A 24,530-nucleotide genomic window follows, 5' to 3' on the forward strand; every position below is an offset into this window, starting at 1 on the left:
GCTGCTACTCAGTCAGATTTCTCATTCTTGTTGGACGCTCAGATCGATAAACATTTGGCTTCTAGTGTGCATTGCTGGTAATCCTGTTCACATCAACCAATACAATTGGATGCGGTTATGGAGGTAAAGGAGACAAAGGATCCGGTTGAGGAAGAGTGTATCGCAAGGTTCCACATGACAACATCCAGTGTATCAAACCCGCTAGCCGTTGTTTAGCTCACCGTGATGTTGTCAACGAAAACCTTGCAAACCGATGCACAGAAGCCGAAGATGCCAAAACCAAGGAAAGCAGCAGCGACTCCGAAAAAACTACCGTTGCCAAAAAGTTAACAACTGCTACATCCGACTGAAACCTCACATTAGCACGCAGCAGATTCCGTACAACCCATTTAACCATTCCAGTCCTTTTCAGGACTTTCGATATTGCTTTGAAACGAAAGAGTTTAATTTATTGTTTTCCACTTATCACAAAAATGATATAAAACTACGATCAAAAATACTGTTTACTTTTACATTTTCTTTGATCATGTGCAACTAACAGGAAACTTATCACATCAGAAACATACTTTCCATCAACCAACCTGACTGGATGCGGTAAGGGAGGCGAATGACATATGTATGCATGTATATATATATACATGCATACATATGTATACATGCATACATATAAACGGCTCCGGTCATGCCTCAAGGAATTTTCTAAAATAATATTTTGCCGATGTCTTTGCGCGAACTACACGGGCGAGTAGCACCATAATAGCAATTCAAATGCCGAAGTTCGTGATATGGGTGCGTTCATCGCTGTTCGGTTCGGCGTCGGTTTAACCCTTTCATTATGGCAGTGTGCTCCGCCGAAGTGCTACCCTTGTACGGAGCACTGCGCCGAAAAGTATGCACATCGCGCTGGTGTGATCGAAGAGCAGTATGAATTTCATGTCGTCTAAAGACGACGCTCGTACACACAGCTCGTCGCGCGGATGTCGTCTATAGACGACGCTCGTAACGGAAGGGTTAACCATCAATAACTACGCTTGGCAACATTGACATCTGGCAATTTTCATATAAGATTTTCCCCCCGCATTTTAAAAGTGGTTTTTTATGTACATAAAAGCGCAGTGTAGTATGTCAGCTGCTTCCCGGTTAGAAAATAAATGAACGACCCGTCCAATTTCAAACGTTTATTGCTCATTCATTTCATAATGGATTGATGAGATGTTTGAATCATACGTTGTCGGCATGATTTTTCACATTGAATAAAATAATATATATCATGTAACTAACAATCGAACAATTAAAAAATCTCAACCACTATCCAAACAGAAGATACCTAGGCCTGATTGATCGAAATTGACGTCATTTCTTTTTCGCCCCCGATTGGTTCGTTCACCGGCAAGCTGCATGACAATCGAGTAGGAGGCGTCTACTTCACACATACCAAATGATATAAAAGGATGGAGCGTTCGTGGATTTTATTCATTTTTACAACGGACGTGGAACGGACAACAGTGGAGAGCAGCAGCAGTGGACGCGGCTAATATATAGACGAGCATCGAAGCTGTGTGGTCAATAGGCTAGCTGTGCCTCACATCAAGCTTCTATGGCAGTATAAGCAGCGGCAAACTACTACTACTCTACTAGTGGCAGCAGCAAGCATCGCGAGCGGAGCATTTCGGGCACGCTCTCTCCATCAGAAGTGCGAGCACACGCTTCTTGGAATCGTGAAAGTGCAGCAGTGAACTTCAAGACGAGCATCGAATCTGAGCGGTCAACAATTGAGCTGTGTCTCATATCGAACTTAAGTGGCAGTAGCAGCAGCAGCGGCGGTAAACATCGAGGCCTAACATCAACCATCGAGCTGTGTCCCGCATCGGTCCAGTACTGATGGCAACAGCAAACATCATGAGCAGAAAGTTTCAGGCATGTTCTCTCTTTCTGCTGATACTGCTGCTCAGTCAGATTTCTCATTTTGTTCGATGCTCAGATCGGTAAACATATATGTTTTTAGTGTTTTAAGTGTGGTCACATCAGATCAACATCAACCAACATGACTTCATGCGGCAAGGAAGGCAAAGGAGGATCGAAGCGTATCGCAAGGTTCTACATGACAATATCCAGTGTATCAAACTCGCTATTCGCCGTTTAGCTCGACGTGATGGTGTCAACGAAAACAACCAAAATGAAAACAGAAATAAGCAGCAGCGGCTCCGAAAAAGCTACCGCTGCCAAAAAAAAACAACAGAAGTGAATTGTTGTTTTTGTTGCTCCATAAAGTTTTACGTGAGTAAATATGTCGGAATATATGTTACGCAATATGAGCGCCAATCTCGTAAACGTGCCTCGGAGCTGAAACAACTTTCTATCACTGATACCGAAAGCACTGGTGAAATGAACAAAAAATACCCAACAACCAAACCAAACGGCCCTTTTCAGGGCCATCAGATCATTATGAAAGAGTTTAACAATTTATTTTTTCAAACATCCAAAATCAGCCTGCAACAGATAGCCTAACGAAATCCTACGTCAACTATGCGGTCGTGTCTCGGACACAACCTTCTGTGACTTTTTAATTTGTGGAGAGGGGAGATGTGTGGCACGACATACATATTATACCATCGATCATAGTCTGCCATGCTTTTCCATGATAGTCATGGACAATGATGGAAAACAAGCGAGCATGATGAGATTTACGATTAATTGCAAACTGCACAGATCGAAATCTGCTCAAACTGCGACTAAAGGCTGATTAAGACGATGCCAGTCAGCGCTCTAGTTGAAGTATCCAGTGAATAGAGAACAGACACTCTGTTCAAGTTAGAGGCCAATTACTTGTTCGATACTGGTACAAGTAACTTGAACAGAGTGTCTGTTCTCTGTTCACTGGATACTTCAACTAGAGCGCTAACTGGCATCGTCTAAATCAGCCTTAACTATTAATCCTCTACCATCATAACCAAATGATTTTCTCTTGGTAACTCTGAGTTGACCAAAGCATTGCCTGACTGAAGCTAGTTCGAATAATTGAGTTACCCGCCTCCCTCGTTTTGTTTACAACTCCTAACAAGAATTTGCTCCATGGGAATGAGTATCTCTATGACGTACGCTTTACGATTCTCGCTCTCTCGTCCTGGCGTTCAATTTTCCTCTCCGAGCGCGTTTACTTCGCTGAAACTGTGTGAGGAAAAAATGCGCTACAGCAGATAAGACGACATTAATGTTTAATGTTCCACAGAGAATTTCTCAGATGGTGTTTAAATTCATCTACAAGAAACTACAAACAATAATCAAATCACCCTCAAATCACTAATTTTATTAGTCAATGAAAATGCGCTATTGGCCAAGGTTATTACGATATCGAACACGTGGTCTTGCGAGATATATTTTTCCGCCAGCCCAAATACAGAACACTCCTTTCGGGCACGAGTAAACTTGTGGCTAGAAAAGACCCTAATTACCTTGAATTAATCCAAAACATAAATTAGCGCAAATATGTCAACATATGTTTTGACGTAGGACTACGTCTTTCATTTCTATACCGGGGTGTAAAATCAAAGTTTCGAAAACGAAAGCGTTACGCCGGAGACCGAGATTTTGAGCGTTAATAGTACATAGGGCAACTGAACGAAATGGTATGATAAACACTTCATTCGAAAGATAAAATGTCTACGCGTTCTATACTTGTTACTTTCTGATCCAAAAACTTGTTTCAATAGTCTTAAATTTGCTTTCAAAATAGGCTATTGAAATCACCAATCGGTATATAAGCGAGCGCCGCTCGGAAATCCACTCAGTTCTAATTGAACAGCGATTGGAGCATGTTGTCGCTGTTGTGGTGAAGCTCTTCATTTATCATTCTTTGTGTGGACACCGACTGGACAACATCGTTGCTGGACGGGCTGGACGGCGAGGGATCGAGTGCCTTTCTCAAGGCAAGAGGGCGGAGGTGGTAGCGCTGGAGTAGAATAGAGTAGAGTTTTCAAAGGGCCTTTCTCAAGGCTAGAGACGAATGAACTGCAAAAGTTTAAAGTCTCTATAATACAATACCTTACCTTACCTTCTTCATTTATCATGAAAGCGCGGATGAACGGTGTCACCAAGAGCCTGTTTGTGCACCTTAGGCCAGAAGGGAATCCATCAGGAGGAGAGTGATGCTACAAAGAAGATCGGGAAGATCTCGATCTCGAAGCAGCCGCTACACACACACACATACACGCACGGAATTCTTTCCGTTTGGATCGAGAAAGATCCGGAAAATAATCTGCCAGTTCCTCTAGGAATTTAAAAATACATTCATGTGAAAGAGTTTATTTGAATGTTTTCTATCCATGTAACACTGTGACCAAATATGTTTCAATCAAGTGCTATTAACAGATGGTTATCGAGTTAGCATTAACCACTGGTGGGCTTCCAGTATCGAGGAAAATGTGGAAATATCTAATCGTTACTGAAAATAATCTGCCAGTTCCTCTGGGAATTTAAAATTACATTCATATGAAAGAGTTTATTTTGATGTTTTCTATCCATGTAAAACTGTGACCAAATACATTAGGTTTTGTGATTTTTCAATCAATCGCAATCAACAGGATAGCTTCTGAAGATTATTCTTCCCCATCAGTAGGATATTTCCGTATCCAATATTGGATGCATAAAACCTTGTGCCTCCAACGTAACGCTCTCGTTTTCGAAGTTCTCCAAATGTTCATTCATTCAGAATGAATTCAGATTCAACTTCATACAAATGATCTCTAAATCAACGATAGTCCTACGTCACCCTTGCGGTTATACCATAGATATAACCCACTTCCTGTTTTTTGTGTAAGCACTTAAATATTTACTCATGAAATTTTAAGATTGTGGAACTCTACATAATTTGTATGCAGATAGACTATCCACAGTTGGTGGGGGGAATACTCATACAACTCAAATGGGTAATGATTATCTGCTATCACAAAGCTGAGAAATTTTTTGACGTTTTGTTTCACTACTGATTCATTCAAAAAAAAAAGCTTTATTTTAAAATGTTTTCTTATCCTGAGACTGGCTCACCATATTGCACCGCTACTAAAACCGTAGGTTAACCGCAAGGATATTTTTTTATTCATTTTCGGCGAATAATCAATAGAGTGCCGTGTTATGAAACATCAGAACAATAGCAAAAACAACATCACGATCATAAGGTGTTGGTTCGGTTATTCCAGACGACATTGGAGTGTATTCCATCTGATCTTTAGGAAGGTTAACGACCTTCAAAGGATAAATTTATCTTGGGAACAATAAATTGATGTTCATGACTTCCAGTCGGACGTTTATCCGCTCTAATAATAATTGTGTGATCCTCACAAAGCATATATTCCAATGCCGTCAGTTCACTTAAATTCTTCGTATGCCGTTTGATGATTAGGTAGGATGTTGATAATCATTTTCTGCGATACCGATTGTTCCAACAGTATTTATTCGACAATATGGAGATTGAATATTTGGAATTAACCAGATTCAACCAAACAAATCTGCGGACAAAGCAGTATGTACACTCAAGAGATGCAACAAGTTTGAAGGGATATGAAAAAAACCTTAGTCGTTCAATAAATCTACTACCACATATGTCGGAAGTCCTCGATTTCAGTTGATCGTCTCTTGTACACTTTCCGATCAAGAGATCATCATCCGCTCTAAGGGATGGGATTGATCGTTTGTGGCTTGCACTCACGATAAACCATGAGTAGTAGAAGTAATGCTTCGGAAGTGCATACAGTGAGGATTCCTCTTTCATATTGCTTTTTTGAGATCTTGGTAGCTCACCGTTCCAAGTATTCTCTCTGTGTACATATGAAGAATAAAAGAGCCTCGCCTGCTGGGGGTGATTTAAAAACATCCGACTAGAGGGATATACTTATTCATTGATCGTTGAATGTGATTTTTTACCATCACTGGTCATGGAATATCATGACTCGGCCTCTCTTCTATTTGGACCTTCGTGAGGGGAAGGTGCGTTATAGCACTGAGGGATTTCCTTCATAGCGAGAAGTGTACACTTGTGATAGTTCGAGACCCCACCTCCTCGCATAGGAGGGACTGCCATATAAATGAAACACAATTTCTGCGTAACTCGAGAACTAATCAAGCAAATGGAAAATCAATTTCGGGTGGGACTAAATTCGCCGGGTCAGCCAGTAATACATAAATTGTTATTTTAGTAGAACTAGTAGAACTAGCAACTGATCAACTCTCACGTTCGTCGATCTGCCATCTACTATCATATTCAATATCAAAATCATATTCAATGCTAGTCATCATTGTGGGGCGTCTCTGTTCACCGTAGCAGTTCTCCTTTACTATAGCAACGTTTCATTCATACCGTAGATCTTTATCTGATTGATTTAAATTTATGCTTGCGCGGCAATCCGTTAGCTATGTTGGAGAAACGTCTTGCCCTTTCTGAATCTGAAATCTGAATGTATTTTGGCGGTTGAATGACCAACAAATCAAACAATGAACCGAATGGTCTGAGCAGTAATCACTTTACTTACATATGACAAAACTTCGAAAACTTGCGTCACAACTGGTGTTGCCGGGCGGCCAATGTTTGAGATTACCAAAACTATGAGAAGCGCATTAAAGATGTTCATCAAAACCAGCGATAAAAGAGCGAATAATGTCGTTGTCGTTGTTGTCATTTTTGCAGTATCTTTGCGTACCGCATGACATTGGTAGTAACGTATTTCGGACGGGAGAAGCACCCACAGAAAAACATGTTGCGAAATATAAATCAACGAAGTCAGCAAAGTCTGGAATCAGGGAGGGAATAGTCTACAAACTACATTTTGCATCACCAGACATTCAGAAGCTCACCTGTTGCTGCTCCATGGCACTTGAGATGAATTCAAACCGCTTATCTCGCACTGTGTGTTTACCCAAGCTTCATGTCAGACGCTGCGTGCGACTGCTTCGAACTAAAGTCAATGGTGGACTGAATAACAAAACAGAGAGAAAGAGAACGCGGGTTGCGAGATTGCGAATGCGCGTTGTTGGGATGCATTATACCGCGGCCTCCTACGTTTGGCAGTAGTAGTAGTAGTGAATATCACACCGAATGAGATTACGCGTGATCGATGGATAGCGAAAAGGAGTAAATGACGGATTTCGTGCCAACTCGACCAGATGTTTGCATGACCCTATCAGAACTTGATGAAACTTTCTGAGCGCGAAGAACTTACCCAATTAAGCAACTTGGCATTCTAAGTTTTCTGAAAATTTAACTGTAATAACATATACAGTGGGCCAAATATTTTCGATTATTGACGTAGGATTACATCTTTCGAGAACATATTGGGGTACAAATTGAAAGTCGAAAGTTGAGCACATCGTGAAAATTGCCCAATTTCAATCGCTTATTGTTCAGTCATTTCATGACGGATTGATGAAATTTTTGCGTCAATCGATTTCGACACTCCATAACAATTTTTTTATGTTGAAGAAAATAATATTGAGTTGGGGAAAAAGAAATGTCGTATATTGTCAATATATGGCAACACTTAAACATATCTTGTGTTGTACTTATCTCATCGGGTCGTACTATACGGCTATTTAAAGACGACAATCTGCTACAAGTGTCGTTTCAACAGTGTTGTGATTGTCCTTTTCAGTCTCAAGTTATAGCGCGTCAAAGATGGAGTCCACCGAGCAAGAAATTCGCCATATTTTACGTTTTTACTACCTGCGAGGTAAAACTGCAACGAAGGCCGCCGAGAAAAATCGTGTAGTTTATGGACCCGATACTGTTGTAACGATTCGCACAGCACAGCGTTGGTTTCATCGATTTCGTTCTGGTGTAGTGGCTGTCGAAGATACACCCCGTACTGGTAGGCCAATCGTTGTGGAAACCGATAAAATCGTTGAAATCATCCAAGTAGACCGGCATGTGAGCACTCGCTCGATTGGCCAGGAACTGGGTATAGACCATAAAACCGTTTGGAACCATAATGAAGTTGCCTTCAAAATGGCAACAAGTTTGCAAACTAAACGGCGCATATTTGACTTAAATTGGATAATTTGAAGTATGTGAAATAAAGCGTCAAATTTTGATCAGAAATACGACATTTCTTTTTCCCCAATATATGTCATGAAACTAACTATCGAACAATTGAAAAATCTCAATCCGTATCCTAACGGAAATACTCACTTCTGATTGATCGAAATTGACGACACATGCGGCGGGTCCCTAACAGAGACATCAAAACCAAGCTGCCTGGGGAAAATCGGTATTGCAAATACATGAAAGTAGGGGAAGCTTTTGTTCCTACCGAAATGTATTCCCTAACAGAGACATCAAAACCAAGGTGCCCAGGGGAAATCGGCATTGCAAATATATGCAAGTCGGGGTCATTTATATATTGCAAGTAAGTTGAATGATACGATTAATTCTAGTAAATAAAATTTAAATTTGGAACTTTAATGTTGGCTGTTTCGTTAAATTTTATATCAATGACCGATCGTGTATTGTGAAAAAATGAGCACAATGTTAGAAGTGATTTCCCATATGCTCTACATGTAGTATTAGGTTATGTTGGTTCAATTAAAATTCGCATTGAGTTGAATAAACACTCAGGAAGTAAAAGTCATTAAAGAAAATTACCTTTTTCAAATCAAATATGTTTTCTCTATATTAAAGTACCATGTTTTTACTGGTGACAAAAATTGATAATTGTGTTCGGCATTGGTAATTATTTTATATTACATTGGTGAGTTTTTTTTTTCTTTATTTCATCCATAAATAACATAGGAGGCATCTCGTCTAGGATCAGAGAGGACGGTTTTCATCATATCTCGTTCCACTTCGGTACCTTTTATCTGATACGCACCATCCAACAACTGTTTAGTATTCTTCTGTCATCATCACTCAGCAAACACTTTTCAGGGTCACCAAATCATTATCAAAGAGTTTAACGATGTAATTCTTCAAACATATCCAAAATCAACAGATAGCCTTACGGAATCCTACGTCAACTATGCGGTCTTGGTGTCTCGGACACAACCCTCCTGTGATTTTTTTTATAATTTTAGTTTTACTCGAAAATGGTAAGTCCTACAAAAAAAATGAGTGGGTTATATCTATGATATAACCGCAAGGTTGACGTGGAACTACCTTAGCTTAGCAATCATTCGTTTGTATTGATTAAATTCTTGATTGAATGAAACAGTTTCCAAATTCAATTGAGTTCAATATATTTGCTCTGTGAGTGAAAAAAATGAACAAATGCCATGTAAAGTCAATTCATTTATTGTGATTGATTGTTCTTCGTTACAAGTAAATTTAATGACGGACCTTTTACGTTTGGTATGATGACTAGAACAAAATATATGTACGGAAGAATTATCAAACGTTTGGCTGAAAATCTTTCCAATAAAGACAAAAAAAAATATCAAACGATTATTTTATTTTACATTTCCCTCTGAAGTTTACATCCCAAAAGTGTACATACTTCTCGAATCTCGAATTTTCTTGAAACTGGGAAGTTCATTCGCTTCTAGTGTCTGCACGATTTTCCCAGATTCCTAAGTTTAGAAGATCATGTTCGGACAGACATATTCCACTCTGCACATAGGCAAGCGAGGACAAAAGTACTCGCAGTTTGCATTTATTTGCAGAGCCGATTACCCCAGAAACCTCGGTTTTGAAGTCTGTGTAGGGAAACACATTTCAATCGGAACAAAAATACTCCCGATTTGTATGAATTCGCAATGCCGATTTCCCCACGCTCCATGGATTTGAAGTCATTGTTAGGGAAACACATTCCAGTCGGAACAAAAATACCCCCGACTTGCATGAATTTGAAATACCGATTTCTCCAGGCACCTTGGTTTAGAAATCTCTATTAGGGAACACATTTCGGTGGGAACAAAAGCCCTACTTTCGTGTGTTCTTCTTCTTCTTTTTGGCTTTAGAGGGTTTAAACTTTTCAGTTCATTCGCCTCTAGGCTCTTTCGTGTGTTTGCAATGCCGATTTCGCTGCTTGGTTTTAAAGTCTGTGTTAGGGAACATTTTTCGATGAGAACAAAAGTCCCCCTACTTTCATGTATTTGCAATGCCGATTTCCCCAAGGCTGCTTGGTTTTGATGGCTGTGTTAGGGAAACCGTAAATCGGGCCAATCAAAACGATGCAGTTAGGGCGTTTAGATAACGCCTAATAATTTACAGTTATTCAATTGTTTATCTAATGAAAAACAACATTTTGTTAGTTGCGATAGATGCGTAGAAATATTCCCTATCAAGTGATGCAAACATCTCTCCTATCCAGTACGAAATGTTCGAGCTATAAGCATTCGAAATCTTTCATTTTTTCCTGCATGTTCTGTGTTTAGGTTTTCATTTTACCCTCCATATATTCCGGTTAGACGTAGTCCCACGTCAAAAGTAATCTATGGAAGAGTTTTAGGAAAATAATTGAATTTTCAGTAAAAAATACTGAAAACTTATTTTTTTGAATCCTACACAGAAAAATATCGATTTTAAAAACTAAAAGTCGATTTTCTTAAAATGGTAGATAAATATGTGCCCTACAACTCTTCCATACATTGCAACTTGTGCACATTTAAGGCAAAAAAGTTTTTCTAACAAAAACTTTTTCAACATTTTATTGAAATTATGTTTATTTCTTTTTTTAGTGCAGAACATAAAATAAATAATAAAAACGCTTAATGAGTGTTTTAGAGGTCTTTATTTCAAATCAAATGTAATAAAACTTATGACATTTTTTGACATTAAATTCATTTTTATTCATCTGATCTTATACCATGTACATGTAAACTTATATTCTAAGAAATCCTATTTTAGAAAGAATTCTATCTTTCCTTTTTTTTATCTAACATTTTGAAGATGTCGGGATCATCTACTGAATTTGAAAACTTTTAGCTGCTATTTTATTTACATCTACAGTAATAAAGCAAATAAACTCTTGTGTTCCCGATATTGTTTTCGCGTGATTGAATGATTCCTCAAGCTCACTTGCCTTTTTCGTATGCTGTTCTTTGGATACGTAACAGAAACTCAATTTCGTGATACATTTGTCATTTTGTTTAACTGCCCAACCATGAAACTCTAGTGCTGTTTGAATTATGTTTCCGTAATCTTGGGCAAGACTTGCTCTCTTTGCCGTTCGTTTTAGAGTCCTTTCTATTGCATCAAAGGGTCCTTTCCCGTGGGAGGTGGCAAATAAATGCCTTTCTGCTTCTAGTCCGTAAACTTTTTGACGTAGGACTACGTCTTTCATTTCTATACCGGAGTGTAAAATCAAAGTTTCGAAAACGAAAGCGTTACGCCGGAGACCGAGATTTAATAACTCCTAAACAACTGAACGAAATGGTATGATAAACACTTCATTCGAAAGACAAAATGTCTACGCGTTCTATACTTGTTACTTTCTGATCCAAAAACTTGTTTCAATAGTCTTTCAATTTGCTTTCAAAACAGGCTATTGAAATCACCAATCGGTATATAAGCGAGCGCCGCTTGGAAATCCACTCAGTTCTAATTGAACAGCGATTGGAGCATGTTGTCGCTGTTGTGGTGAAGCTCTTCATTTATCATGAAAGCGCGGATGAACGGTGTCACCAAGAGCCTGTTTGTGCACCTTAGGCCAGAAGGGAATCCATCAGAAGGAGAGTGATGCCACAAACGGTTCCCCGGGAAGATCTCGAAGAAGCCGCTACACACACACATACACGCACGGAATTCTTTCCGTTTGTATGCCATTCAGCATACAGATCCGGAAAATAATCTGCCAGTTCCTCTGGGAATTTAAAATTACACTCATGTGAAAGAGTTTATTTTGATGTTTTCTATCCATGTAACACTGTGACCAAATATTTTTCAATCAAGTGCTATTAACAGATGGTTATCGAGTTAGCATTAACCGCTGGTGGGCTTCCAGTATCGAGGAAAATGTGGAAATATCTAATCGTTACTGAAAATAATCTGTCAGTTCCTCTGGGAATTTAAAATTACATTCATGTGAAAGAGTTTATTTTAATGTTTTCTATCCATGTGATACTGTGACCAAATACATTTGGTTTTGTGATTTTTCAATCAATCGCAATTAACAGGATAGCTTTTGAAGATTATTCTTCCCCGTCAGTAGGATATTTCCGTATCCAATATTGGATGCATAAAACCTTGTGCCTCCAACGTAACGCTCTCGTTTTCAAAGTTCTCCAAATATTCATTCATTCATAATGAATTCAGATTCAACTTCAAACAAATGATCTCTAAATCAACGATAGTCCTACGTCACCCTTGCGGTTATACCATAGATATAACCCACTTCCTGTTTTTTGAAATTGCAAAGACTGGCGAAATTCTTTTTGTTTTTGTTGTTTGCTGCCGATGGAGCGGACATGAAAGTCATTTTAGTAAAATCGATTATTTTTCTGACAATTATTACATTTGCAGTTAATTTTGCTGCAGTTACTCAAGGGGGCACCCACACATTCCAACACGCAACACAACATGCGCTCACTCACGCAACATTCCCACATGGTGACGGGAGGCACTCACCAGCCAACGGACAACACATACAAATAGACATGGTAATGTTGGTGGCAGATTGCTATGAGAGAACTAACACATGTACGAGGGAAAGAACCACGCATGCCTTATGCGGGATAAAAGATATTAGTAGTTCTACCACGATCGGGAGCAGATCGGCTTTGTTTTTCTCCCTGAGGAAACACGTGGCGTACAAGTTCAGGGCGTTGGGGATTGGCAGCCATTCTCTTTGGTCGCATCTCTACGAGGAAAGTTCCAGGAATTAAACCCGCCAAGGATAAAGGCGTCGTTGTAGTCAAGGCGCATCTATATATACCAGGTGAAACAATCATATAAAATGCACTTTCAGCCATATTGGAATTGCTGTCGGTATTGTTTACAAACAGCATCAGAACGCTGCCGGCGGCTCTCTACAAACTGCTACGATGCTTATTCGAACGATGCCTACTATGTTCGTCTTTCGCGGATTTTATGAAAAAGAAGGGATGATTTTGTAGAATTTCATTCTCATGTGAAAATGCAAAAATGGCGTATCCTAGCAATAACAAAACAAACAACCCCCGCTCCACAAACCGTAATCCCTTTCTTATTGAAGTGATGATGTTGTTTCACCTGTTATACATTGCTATAAGCGCCTTGGTTGTAGTCACTGCCGCAGAATAATATTTGTTTGGTGGCTGAGTGTTATTTTCGCCAAGGATAAAGGCGTCGTTGCGGGATTCACCGCAAAAATCTAGAGTGTTCGGCGGTTGTATTCGCGAAGATAAAGCGTGATCGCGAAATCATTAGTCCTCACGTGCTTACGGCCTTCGTCGCGAAATTCTCGTTTAGCAAATGTTCATTCGCGGAAGTTAAAAGCGTGGTTACGATCATAAGTGCAAAATTTGAAAGTGATTTCTAAAAAAAAAAAATAAGAAGTTGAATATTCGTCATCCTCTGAATAGTGGTTGTGGGACGGCCTCATCGTCCTAGCGGAAAAAATTGGCATTGGCGGAGACTAGCCTTGACGTGGTTGTCGCTGGATTACGGCAATTCTGGCTTGGCAAGTTGGTGTGGCGTAGAAGCTGATACGGAGCGGTGGTAGCTGTGTTTGCGGATGATTTTGTGACGCTGGGTGGCGGCGCTGTTCGGCCTACATCGCCGTGGTGGTGGAAGTTCCGGTTCAGCAGCATCGTGGTAGCGGCCATCTTGGTGGAAAGAGAACCAACAAAAGAAAAGCGGTGAGGATAAAGGACGCTGGGAACAAAGACGCCAGAGCAGCCAATCAAAAGAGAACACGATCTGGACATATTGGTGAGTGCGCATTTAGTTATTTGTGCATGCGTGTTGGTGTTTATATGTGTGCGGGTCAGTGCCAACTTGAGCTGCGTTGAGCAGTAATTAACTTTGAGACTGATGGCGGCTTAACAACATGCCGCATCGTGCAATTTGTAGATCGGAAACGACACGAAGTAGAAGAAATAAATCAGATGTCGTTACACAATTTATATCAAATTTTTTAATAAACAAATGCACAGTCACAGTGTCGTATGTTAAAACTTCTGAAATAACTATTAAGCGCACGTTTTCTAGTTTACCATCTTTTTTTGTAGTATATTTCAAATGTGTGAATAGTTGCTTGCGAGTTAATCCAGTGATAATCCTGTGCCGCATTTTGAAGTATGAATGAATAATTCTCTGAAAAATCACAAATTACTTTTATTTCTTCTTGCGTCAAAGATTTTTTTTTATTTCGCAAAAAAGTAGACTGCTGTTTGTAAATAAAGTCATGATGATGATGATGATGTTGGATTAAAGAGGCTTTAAACTATTCAGTTCATTCGCCTCTAATTTGTGTCATGATCTATGAGTTTGTCTACTTTATCATCAAAATACGGCACAAATTCATCGATTGGTTTTAAAACTGATGAATTGATGATTTGGAAATAAAATCCAGACACTCGCCTCTAGTGAATGAACTGAAAAGTTTAAACCCTCTTAAAGCCAAAAAGAAGAAGAAGAAGAAAATAAAGACAGCACTAGAGCTTTATGATTGGGCAGTTAAACAAAATGACAAATGTATCACGAAGTTGAATTTTTGTTACGTATTCAAAGAACTACATACAAAAAAGGCAAGTGAACTTGAGTAATTATTCAATCACGCGAAAATAATATCGGGAACACAAAACTTACATTGCTTTATTCCTGTAGATGAAAATAAAATCGCAGCTATAAGGTTTTCAAATTCAGTAGATGATCCAAAAATTCTCGAAATGTTAGATGAAAAGAAAAAAATAGGAAAGATATGATGATTGTATCTCTTAGAATATGAGTTAACATGTACATGGTATAAGATCAGATGTATTAAAAATGCACTTAATGTCAAAAAATGTCATAAGTTTTATTACATTTGATTTGAAATAAATACCTAGAGGTCTCACGCTCATTCCACATTTTTATTATTATTATTTTTTTATATATATTTTGGGTTGGCTTTCTGCACTGAAAAAAAGAAATGAACTTAATTTCAATGAAATATTGAAAAAGTTTTTGTTGGAAAAACTTTTTTGTCTTAAATATGCACAAGTTGCAAGGTATGGAAGAGTTTTAGGGCACATATTTATCTACCATTTATTTATAATTTCATCAATATCTGAGATGACCATTTTGAGAAAATTGACTTTAAGTTTTTAAAAACGATTTTTTTCAGTGTAGGATTTCAAAAAAATATTTTTTCAGTATTTTTTTCTGAAAATTCAATTATTTTCCTAAAACTCTTCCACAGATCACTTTTTTGTAGGACTTACTATTTTCGAGTAGAGTTTTCGGAAAACTAAGTATGTCAAATTGTTCAATTAGGTGAGGTCTTCACGCCCAGAAAGTTTCATTAAGTTCTGAGAGGGTCATACCAATCTCATAGACGAGCTGGCGCGAAATCCGTTGGATGCAGAAATGAAGTGCGCGCGATGCAGTAGGGTTGCTCAAGAAGTAATAGACAGTTAGTGGTCTTCCCATTTTTTCATATATTTCAATTTCTTACAAACGATTCTTCCTAATTACACAGTGGTTTGGTTTTATCTTGCTTAATAAGTAACCTGTATGTAACCAATGACTGGAATTTACGACGTAAACTACTGAATATGGTTACTATATTCTCCCTTTTGTTCCATCGAATAATTAATTGGAAATCTCTAGCCAGCCCCTCTTAGTGATGCTCCCTCACCTTTTAGGTTGCGCACCACCAAGAGGGGGAATTATAAGTGACTATTTGAATATTTAACTACATTTTTGGTCTACCCCAACCAACTTATCATCTCCTCAGTAGTAGTATCTCAACTGTACGTGTGTGTTCATGTTCAACTATATTCTTAACTAGCCACCAATTGATTTTATAGCGAGACCTCAGGTAATTCCCCCGCTTTTGTTTGAAATACACAACTGAAACAAAACAAGAAAACATAAGACTGAGTAAGTAGTTGAAGAAATGGTTTGAAATCTACGTTCCAACAGTTTGTCGCTACGGGTATATGGGCATTGTTTTAAGAACTATGTTTCGATTATACTACACCACTACTAGTGTTGTTGTTATTCTAACCACCATTCCATCCTGACACTGACAGTAGCCGCACCGGTGTACCCTACTGCGAATATAAACACTTTTTTTTCTCTGTTATAACATGTATTACTTCTTCTATAATAAGGCCTCCTTAGTTTTCTTTTCATCGTTTTTTTTTTCAGGAAAATTCCTTCATGTGTTTGTGTGAATGTTTGGTGTGGTAGTAAATGTTGCTTGTGTGTGTATGTGTTATGATTGCGATTGCGAATATCTTTGCTATTAGTGTTTAAAATTCGATTAAACTCTTTCAATGTTCTGTGATAACAAATAAAACTGTTATATGGTGTGTTCGTCTCGTTACTCAGTTATTGGCTCATCTGTTTGTTTGTTTTTGTTTGTGTGTGTTGATAAAATCTAACAGATTGAATTTTCTGTTTTCGCTCCTTTTTGTTTGATATCGTTCCTACGCCAATTTGACATTTGCCAATTGATTTGTTTTTTTGTTTTAGAGACGTGGTCCCTTCCGTGTTTGTTGTTTATGAAATTCTTTTTTTTCTCTGCTATGCGGATAACATATTTATATTTACCAATAATTCCATACTTTCAATAATTACGTTTGGTTCAATTTGGTTCTATATCCTACTTGTGTCGGTGGAGGAGTGAGATTTTCGCTTGAGTTCCTCCTTTTTATTTTGCTTATAAATTCTGGAAGATGTCGGCGGAAAACTCTCGACTCACTCTCACCTAAGTGTTTTGCGCACAATTCCCATTTTTCTTTGCTAGTGTTTGAGAAGTTCTCATATCTGCTTATACAATTTCTACACTAAATAATTACATTTAACTAGTCGTCCCACGACTAACTCTTCTTTCCAAAGAAGCGCTATTAGGCCTTCATGCGGTTTGGGAAAGTGAATAGAACGAAAGGAGAGACGATGGGTGATCACCGAAATCATAACCTCTCTTCCAATTGGTTTAGAATTTTTGCTTTTAAATAGTTTACATCCGATTAAGTGACTCTTCTACATGGGTTTCATAGTTTTCCTGTTTTCAAGCTGGCAGTTAAGAACGATTTCCGTTTTTTTTGTGTTCCTACTAAAAGACTAGATTTTTGCTCATGCTGCCGAGCTGTTCGAATATCAATAGCCAACTAATTGTATGTACACGGGACCTCTGTTGAACAGTCCCTATAACCAGCCCTGGGACTGGAAGTGTCCGCGAACGGGGGTGACTCCCGGAATCCGACAGGTGGATCGTGCATGGTCGTTACTGTGTCCACTGGTTCGTCCGTCGGAGGTCGTAAGCTCACCAACAGTCACCGCCCGACCCTGTATCCTAAGCAGCGGCTCCGTGGAACTGATTCGCGTGTGGGCTTGGTTATCTACACTTTCCTCCGTCGTCGACGGAGTCAGCGGAGGATCCAGTTGGTTTTCCAGCGAGTTGTGCTGGCTTTGAGTTTGCTCATGGCGGGGAGTTTTCAACGGAACCACGCCCTCGTCGATTGAGTCTCCTCCGTTGACTGCACCAGCGCAACCGACAACACCTTCGTCACAGGTCACTCGCGTGGGCACACTGGAAGCACGTTTTAGCACCTGCAGAGGACAATAAAAATTATTGGGGTTTGCAACCAAGACACGGTCGCTTAGGACGTAGGACTAGGCATTCGTTTTATATAGTTTGCTTGTTTATCATTTAGGATACTATTTATGAATGCAACGAAATTTCATGAAGAACTCTATAGTACAAAGTTTCAAAGTCCTTGAAAAGGGTTTATGATTTGTGTGGCTTTTTAGAAGCAGTTCTAGAAGCAGCGATTCTTCCTTGTCTTTGCGGGAACAATACATTCTGTCCAACTTCTATTCTACATTCTTTTTCGTCAGTGAAGATAACCTAAACATTGAGAAACGTTTCGTGGTATTTAGCGAAATGTATTATTTTGGAAACATTCTTTGTCGCAATAAACCATTTCCCACTGTAAGTTCATGTGAGCTTTGGCAAAACTCAGACGTCTGCCGATGTGAGATGGTGTAAGATGAGGAGCTTCAACCTTCATGTCAGGGTTTTATACCAAAACTTGACGAATTGTCACCCGAGTAATATTCGAATTGAAATATTGCTTTATTTGGATAAACGATTTTGAAGTATTCGAAGTTGTTCCAGCTATTTACCGCATATCCCGATCAGAGAGCCTCGATTTACGTGGAGCTCTCTCCTTCTTACCGTATCCGGGGGGGTTCGCCAAATAATTGAGCACTACTTGATGGAATCGTCCAATCCGACGAGTAATTTCTCTGATACCAATATTTTCTTGGTGAAATGCAGCGAGTTGTCTTCTTCTCTCTCCATGAGCCCCTTTCTCTTTGACATTTTCCAGATTTATTGATAAAAACTAGTAAAACAACGGAAAATGTAACTGGTCTTATAGAAACTTGACACTTGAAAAATACAAAACATTCGTTTACGCTCAGCGCTTGGACACACACGTATGATAATCATGCAGTGTATGGTAGTCACCAATATCACACACCAGAATATAAATTGATGCATTGTTTGTTTACAATGACACAAAGCAGCAAGATCATCACCTGGTCTTATAGAAGTTGGACAGAGTGTACATGAACTGGTAATGTATCGCAATTTGTTTCTTTACTTAAATGCACGCATTGCACTGAGTATTGTCGCGCTTCCTGCGGTCTTTCCGCATTTGACACACACTCGGCCACATGCGAATAAATATTTGTTCCACCAGCATCCATCATTCTTCCACATTCCTCACCCACATCACTATATCTTTGGTAACCCATGAAAACAACAAAAACAGCAATATTAGCAAGTATTATGAGAGATGCTTCATGTTGTTGAGTGTTTCCCCGGTGGTATTACTGCTATATATAAAGGGTGTGTCACATCAAATTACATCACGGAAAAAACGCTGTAGAAACTTAATTTTTAGGAGTTATATCTTCAGCTTTCGCTTATAATCAGATAAGAGTGTATAGATCACGTTTTTTTTTGACGTAGAACTACGTCTAACCGGAAGATATAGGGGGTGAAATGGAAATCTAGGCACTGAACAAGTAGGAAAAAATGCAAGATTTGGAACGCTTATAACTCGAGCATTTCTCAATAGATCGCAATGGTTTTGGCATCAATTGATAGGAAATATATCTACGCATCTATCATAATGAATAACATTTCATTTTTCTTGAGATAAATAATTGAATAATTGTGAAATATCAAGCATTGTCCAAATGCACTATGTGCCTATTTTTGATTGGTCCATTTTGTGCTCCTCAAATCGTACCGACCAAAACGGGCAACCAGAGCAGCAGCGAAATAGAATGAAGCACCATTGGAAAGGAAAAAGAAAAAAATGAACGAAACATTGGTCGCTGTCTCACACGTGCGTAATTCTCGAGCCAGCCAGTCAGCTTAAAAATCCCCGCTCCGCTGCCGTAACGATCATTCTCATTCAAACCGTACACCACATCGGTTCGCATCAAAACACTTCAACAAACCAACCCAAGCAGCCATGTCTGGACATGGCAAAGGAGGAAAAGTGAAGGGAAAGGCAAAATCCCGCTCGAACCGTGTTGATCTGGAGTTCCCCGCAAGGGTAGCTAGGCCGAGCGCGTTAGTACCAGTGCACCAGTCCACCTAGCCGGCGTTATATAGTTTCGGCCGTCGAAGTGATCGAGTTGGCTGGTAAAGCTGCTCGCGACGATAAGAAAACCCGCATTGAGAACAGAACACATTCGGTTCGGTGGACATCAAGACAACAACAGGCGGTTGCAGCGAGTGGCTAACGCAATCGCAAAACGGCAGCTGGTAGCAGAAGAAAAAAGTTTGTTCTTTGGTGGCAAATCCAGAATAAGGCGGCATCGAGGGCGTTCGAAATGGTTTTTTTTTCAAAACCACGAGTACTAAGTTTTCTAAAATTCCATAAAACACGGCGCTTATCAGGGCCATTAAACCTTTCAAAAAAGAGTTTACGAAATACAGTTCAATGCTTTCTAAAATAATATTCAAAATAATAATAAAACACAAATTGATTTTTTCATAATTTGTTTGCCAGTATATGATGAGTATGTGAATTTGGCAGTAGTTCTGAGCCTATTTATGGTTGGGGACTTTCCCGGTTATTCAATATTCATTAATTTTTAAATTGCTTCTAGATTGAAAGTACAGTAATTTACATTTAGCTCGACATTCAGCTAATTGGACGGACCTGTAATGCGACATATTTAGTTGGACATTTTTGTAAACATAAAGTTCGAGGTCCAAATTATGACCCCACATTGAAAGTCGACACTGTACCACTGTCATCGCAAATGTTCAATTACAGGTTAAAATCGCCTCCAATGCGACACTGAGTGGTGTTTCTGCACGTCGCATTAAATGTAATTTACTGTACAACATGTCACAAGCTGGATGGGAAGAAATTTTCCAACTGTGAAAGCTGTGGCGAGTGGCAAACGCAATCGCTAAACAGGAAGGTTTAGCCGAACAAGATGGGGATATCGAGTGATAACAAAACAATAAACTCTTTAGATTAAAGATAATTTTGTGATCCTGAAAAGGACCCTTTTTAGCCTGCATGTGAATCCAACGAGCGAACAAATCGTAATGAATGTATTTTTTTGCCATCGCTGCCTTTTAACGCTCTTTCGTTCGTCTCGTTGGACTCGCCCCTTTGGCTTAGTCTGCTGATTTGTCTCTATCCTGTGAGTGTGTACCGCTAGAGTACAAAAGGCGCGGATCCGCTAAAAAATATATCATTCTCTAGAGATGGGCAAAACAGTTCACTTTGATGAACGGTTAGTGAGTGAACCGTTCATCTACGTGAATCAGTTCTTTTGAACCGTTCTTTCGTTTAGCGGTATTAAGAACAACATAGAATGTTGGCTGGAACCCAACATCAATAGACAGCTATTAATTGATATCGTTGGATTGGATAGTGTACGTATGGTGTTTATGTAATAATTTGATCCGCACAAAATATGTGCAATTTTTCATATTCTGTTTTTGGACAACACACTGGTTCCATGTAAGATTACATATTTCATAATGGTCATTCAGGGAAAAAAATCAACAGCGATTTTCACTAACAATCAATCATACAAACAATCACAATAACACGTACACGCAATAGGCCAATCAATGAATTGAAAGCCACGAAAAAACTTTTTTCTCAACATGCCCTCACTATAAAATTTTATATTTACCTAATCCATGAATCCATGAATCGCCCCAGCTTCCCCCAGATTTTTTTCTGATAATCACGAAATATATGAATGTTAGGCGGAATTGAAAGAATACATGTAATTGAAAATATATATTTTTTCTTTTAAAACTACGAAAATCTAATTTAATTTTTAACACAAAATTGAGTATACATTAACAAAATAAACCCTGCGTTAGATGCATTTTGCTCGTCATGACAATATCGTTTTATTTTCCTTACAAGCGTTCTCGTTATATTTGTTCATTCCGTCCAGCGCAAATCAGTTCAGCTGCACTAGTTCGTTCGCAAACAGTTCGCCCGCAAACACTTCGTTCTCAAACAGTTCGTTCCCAAACAGTTCACTCTCAATCAGTTCTTTCCCATACAGTTCACTCGCAAACAGTTCGTTCTGAACCAGTTCGTTCACAAGCAGTTCACTCTCCATCAGTTCACTCTCAAACAGTTCACTCGCAAACCGTTCTTTCGGAATCAGTTCGTTCACAAACCGTTCGATCGCAATCAGTTCGTGGGGAGAATTACCGTTCTTTGAAAAAGAACGACCGTTCGTTCACTCTTTTCGGCGAACTAGTTCGTTCGTACCGTTCGTGAACGGTTTGCCCATCTCTATCATTCTCTTTCAAACCGTAAATCAGTGTGGTTGTGTGGCATCGTTTCACATCACATCGCATCAACGGATTGGTGCCGGAGCACCAGTATACCTAATAGCGGTTATAGAATTTCGGCCGCCGGAGTGCTCGAGTTGGCTTGCAAAGCTGCTCACAACAATAAAAAAAAAACCCGCAAAACCGAACAGAACAGAGCACATTCGGTTCGGTGGCAACAACTAGTTTCAGCGAGTGGCAAACGCAATCGCGAAACGGAAGCAGGTAGAAGAAGGAAAAAGTTTGTTTATACAGACTGCTTTGGTGGCAAAACCAGCCACCGTAAAACACGGCACTTTTCAGGGCCATTAAACCTTTCAAAGAAGAGTTATTGAAAGTTTTTCACAATACCAATGCATTCTAAAGAGACATAATATGACATATAATATAAACTGATTTATTTTGTTTATCTTGTTCTTGAACTTATTGGTGTTGGGGTCTTTTAAATTGATCATTCAGTTTTCACAAATGCATGGTTTCCGAATTAAAAATGGCTTCAAATTACAACACATTGTATGCAGGATGGCATTAACGAATTTTCTCGGTAGCAAGAACTGCTTTCTTTGGTTGATAACTGATGTTGAAAAATGAATGACGTTACATCTGCATTGTATAGAAAAATAACTAAGGAGCAACATGATGAGCTATGTATTTCCTTATTCTTCTTTCTTTGTTTTTAAGAGGCTTTGAACTTTGCAGTTCATTCGCCTCTATGTATTTCCTGCTGCTCTGTTCTTATTTTAAAGGGCTTTAATCCGAAGGTCATTCGTCCATGTATTTACTGTTGGTTTTTCAGAACGCTTATAGCTCGTTTATTTCTCGACAGATCGTAGAGTTCGTCTCCAAAACCTCAGTTCTTTTGACGTAGGACTACGTCTAACCGGAAGATATAGGGGGTGAAATGGAAATCTAGGCACTGAACAAGTAGGAAAAAATGCAAGATTTGGAACGCTTATAACTCGAGCATTTCTCAATAGATCGCAAAGGTTTTTGCATCAATTGATAGGAAATATATCTACGCATCTATCATAACGAATAACATTTAATTTTTCTTGAGATAAATAATTGAATAATTGTGAAATATCAAGCATTGTCAAAATGCACTATGTGCCCATTTTTGATTGGTCCATTTTGTGCTCCTCAAATCGTACCGACCAAAACGGGCAACCAGAGCAGCAGCGAAATAGAATGAAGCACGATTGAGAAGGAAAAAGAAAAAAAATGAACGAAACATTGGTCGCAGTCTCACACATGCGTAACTCTCGAGCCAGCCAGTCAGCTTAAAAATCCCCGCTCCGCTGCCGTAACGATCATTCTTTGTGTGGACACCGACTGGACAACATCGTTGCTGGACGAGCTGGACGGCGAGGGATCGAGTGCCTTTCTCAAGGCAAGAGGGCGGAGGTGGTAGCGCTGTAGTAGAGTAATAGAGTAGAGTAGAGTTTTCAAAGGGCCTTTCTCAAGGCTAGAAACGAATGAACTGCAAAAGTTTAAAGTCTCTATAATACAATACCTTCCTTCTTCCCGTAACGATCATTCTCATTAAAACCGTACACCACATCAGTTCGCATCACAACACATCAACAAACCAACCCAAGCAGCCATGTCTGGACATGGCAAAGGAGGAAAAGTGAAGGGAAAGGCAAAATCCCGCTCGAACCGTGTTGGTCTGGAGTTTCCCGCAAGGGTAGCTAGGCCGAGCGCGCTAGTACCAGTGCACCAGTCCATCTAGCCGGCGTTATATAGTTTCGGCCGCCGAAGTGATCGAGTTAGCTGGCAAAGCTGCTTGCGACGATAAGAAAACCCGCATTCGGAACAGAACACATTCAGTTCGGTGGACATCAAGACAACAGGCAGTTGCAGCGAGTGGCGAGTGGCAAACGCAATCGCAAAACGGCATCAGGTAGCAGAAGAAAAAAGTTTGTTCTTTATACAAACTGCTTTGGTGGCAAATCCAGAACAAGGCGGCATCGAGAGCGTTCGAAATGGGTTTTTTTTCAAAACCACGAGTACTAAGTTTTCTAAATTGGAACCATTCCATAAAACAAGGCGCTTTTCAGGGCCATTAAACCTTCCAAAAAAGAGTTTATGAAATACAGTTCAATGCCTTCTAAAACAATATCCAAAATAATAATAAAACACAAATTGATTTTTTCATAATTTGTTTGCCAGGATATGATGAGTATGTGAATTTGGCAGTTGTTCTGAGCTTATTGATTTTCACCAATTCTTAAATTGCTTCTAGATTGAAAGTACAGTAATTTACACTTATCTCGACATTTAGCTAATTGGACGGACATGTAATGCGACATATTTAGTTGGAAATTTTTGTAAACATAGAGTTCGGGGTCCAAATTATGACCCCACATTGAAAGTCGACACTGTACCACTGTCATCGCAAATGTTCAATTACAGGTTAAAATTAGCTCCAATCCGATACTGAGTGGTGGTAATGGTACGTGCCATTGAATGTAATTTACTGTAAAATATGTCACAAGCTGGATGGGAAGAAATTTACCAACTGTGAAAGCTGTGGCGAGTGGCAAATGCAATCGCTAAACATAAAGGTTTTTA

The 24,530-nt window shown here is 39.2% G+C and overlaps 2 protein-coding genes across 12 annotated transcripts in view; both read right to left on the reverse strand.

Moving 5' to 3' along the window:
• LOC129775694 (multidrug resistance-associated protein 1-like) overlaps positions 1-6,959 on the reverse strand; it is a 71,952-nt gene extending 64,993 nt beyond the window's left edge. For 3 of the 4 annotated variants that reach the window (XM_055780712.1, XM_055780711.1, XM_055780715.1), the window contains exons 1-2: positions 6,847-6,959; positions 6,525-6,782 (exon numbers count right to left, since the gene is read on the reverse strand). In XM_055780712.1, the coding sequence (XP_055636687.1) occupies positions 6,525-6,782; positions 6,847-6,861 (273 nt within the window). In that variant the 5' untranslated portion in view covers positions 6,862-6,959. The remainder of the gene's footprint in view (positions 1-6,524; positions 6,783-6,846) is intronic. The other variant, XM_055780716.1, reaches the window with a different exon arrangement.
• Positions 6,960-15,526: 8,567 nt separating this feature from the next.
• Positions 15,527-24,530, reverse strand: part of LOC129780249 (transient receptor potential-gamma protein) — a 313,946-nt gene continuing 304,942 nt past the window's right edge. For all 8 annotated transcript variants that reach the window (XM_055788307.1, XM_055788306.1, XM_055788309.1 and 5 more), the window contains one exon: positions 15,527-17,662. In XM_055788307.1, coding sequence (XP_055644282.1) covers positions 17,258-17,662 — 405 coding nt within the window. In that variant the 3' untranslated portion in view covers positions 15,527-17,257. The remainder of the gene's footprint in view (positions 17,663-24,530) is intronic.

Source organism: Toxorhynchites rutilus, chromosome 3 (genome assembly GCF_029784135.1).
Source record: "Toxorhynchites rutilus septentrionalis strain SRP chromosome 3, ASM2978413v1, whole genome shotgun sequence".
In the NCBI taxonomy this organism is placed as follows: Eukaryota; Metazoa; Arthropoda; class Insecta; order Diptera; family Culicidae; genus Toxorhynchites; species Toxorhynchites rutilus.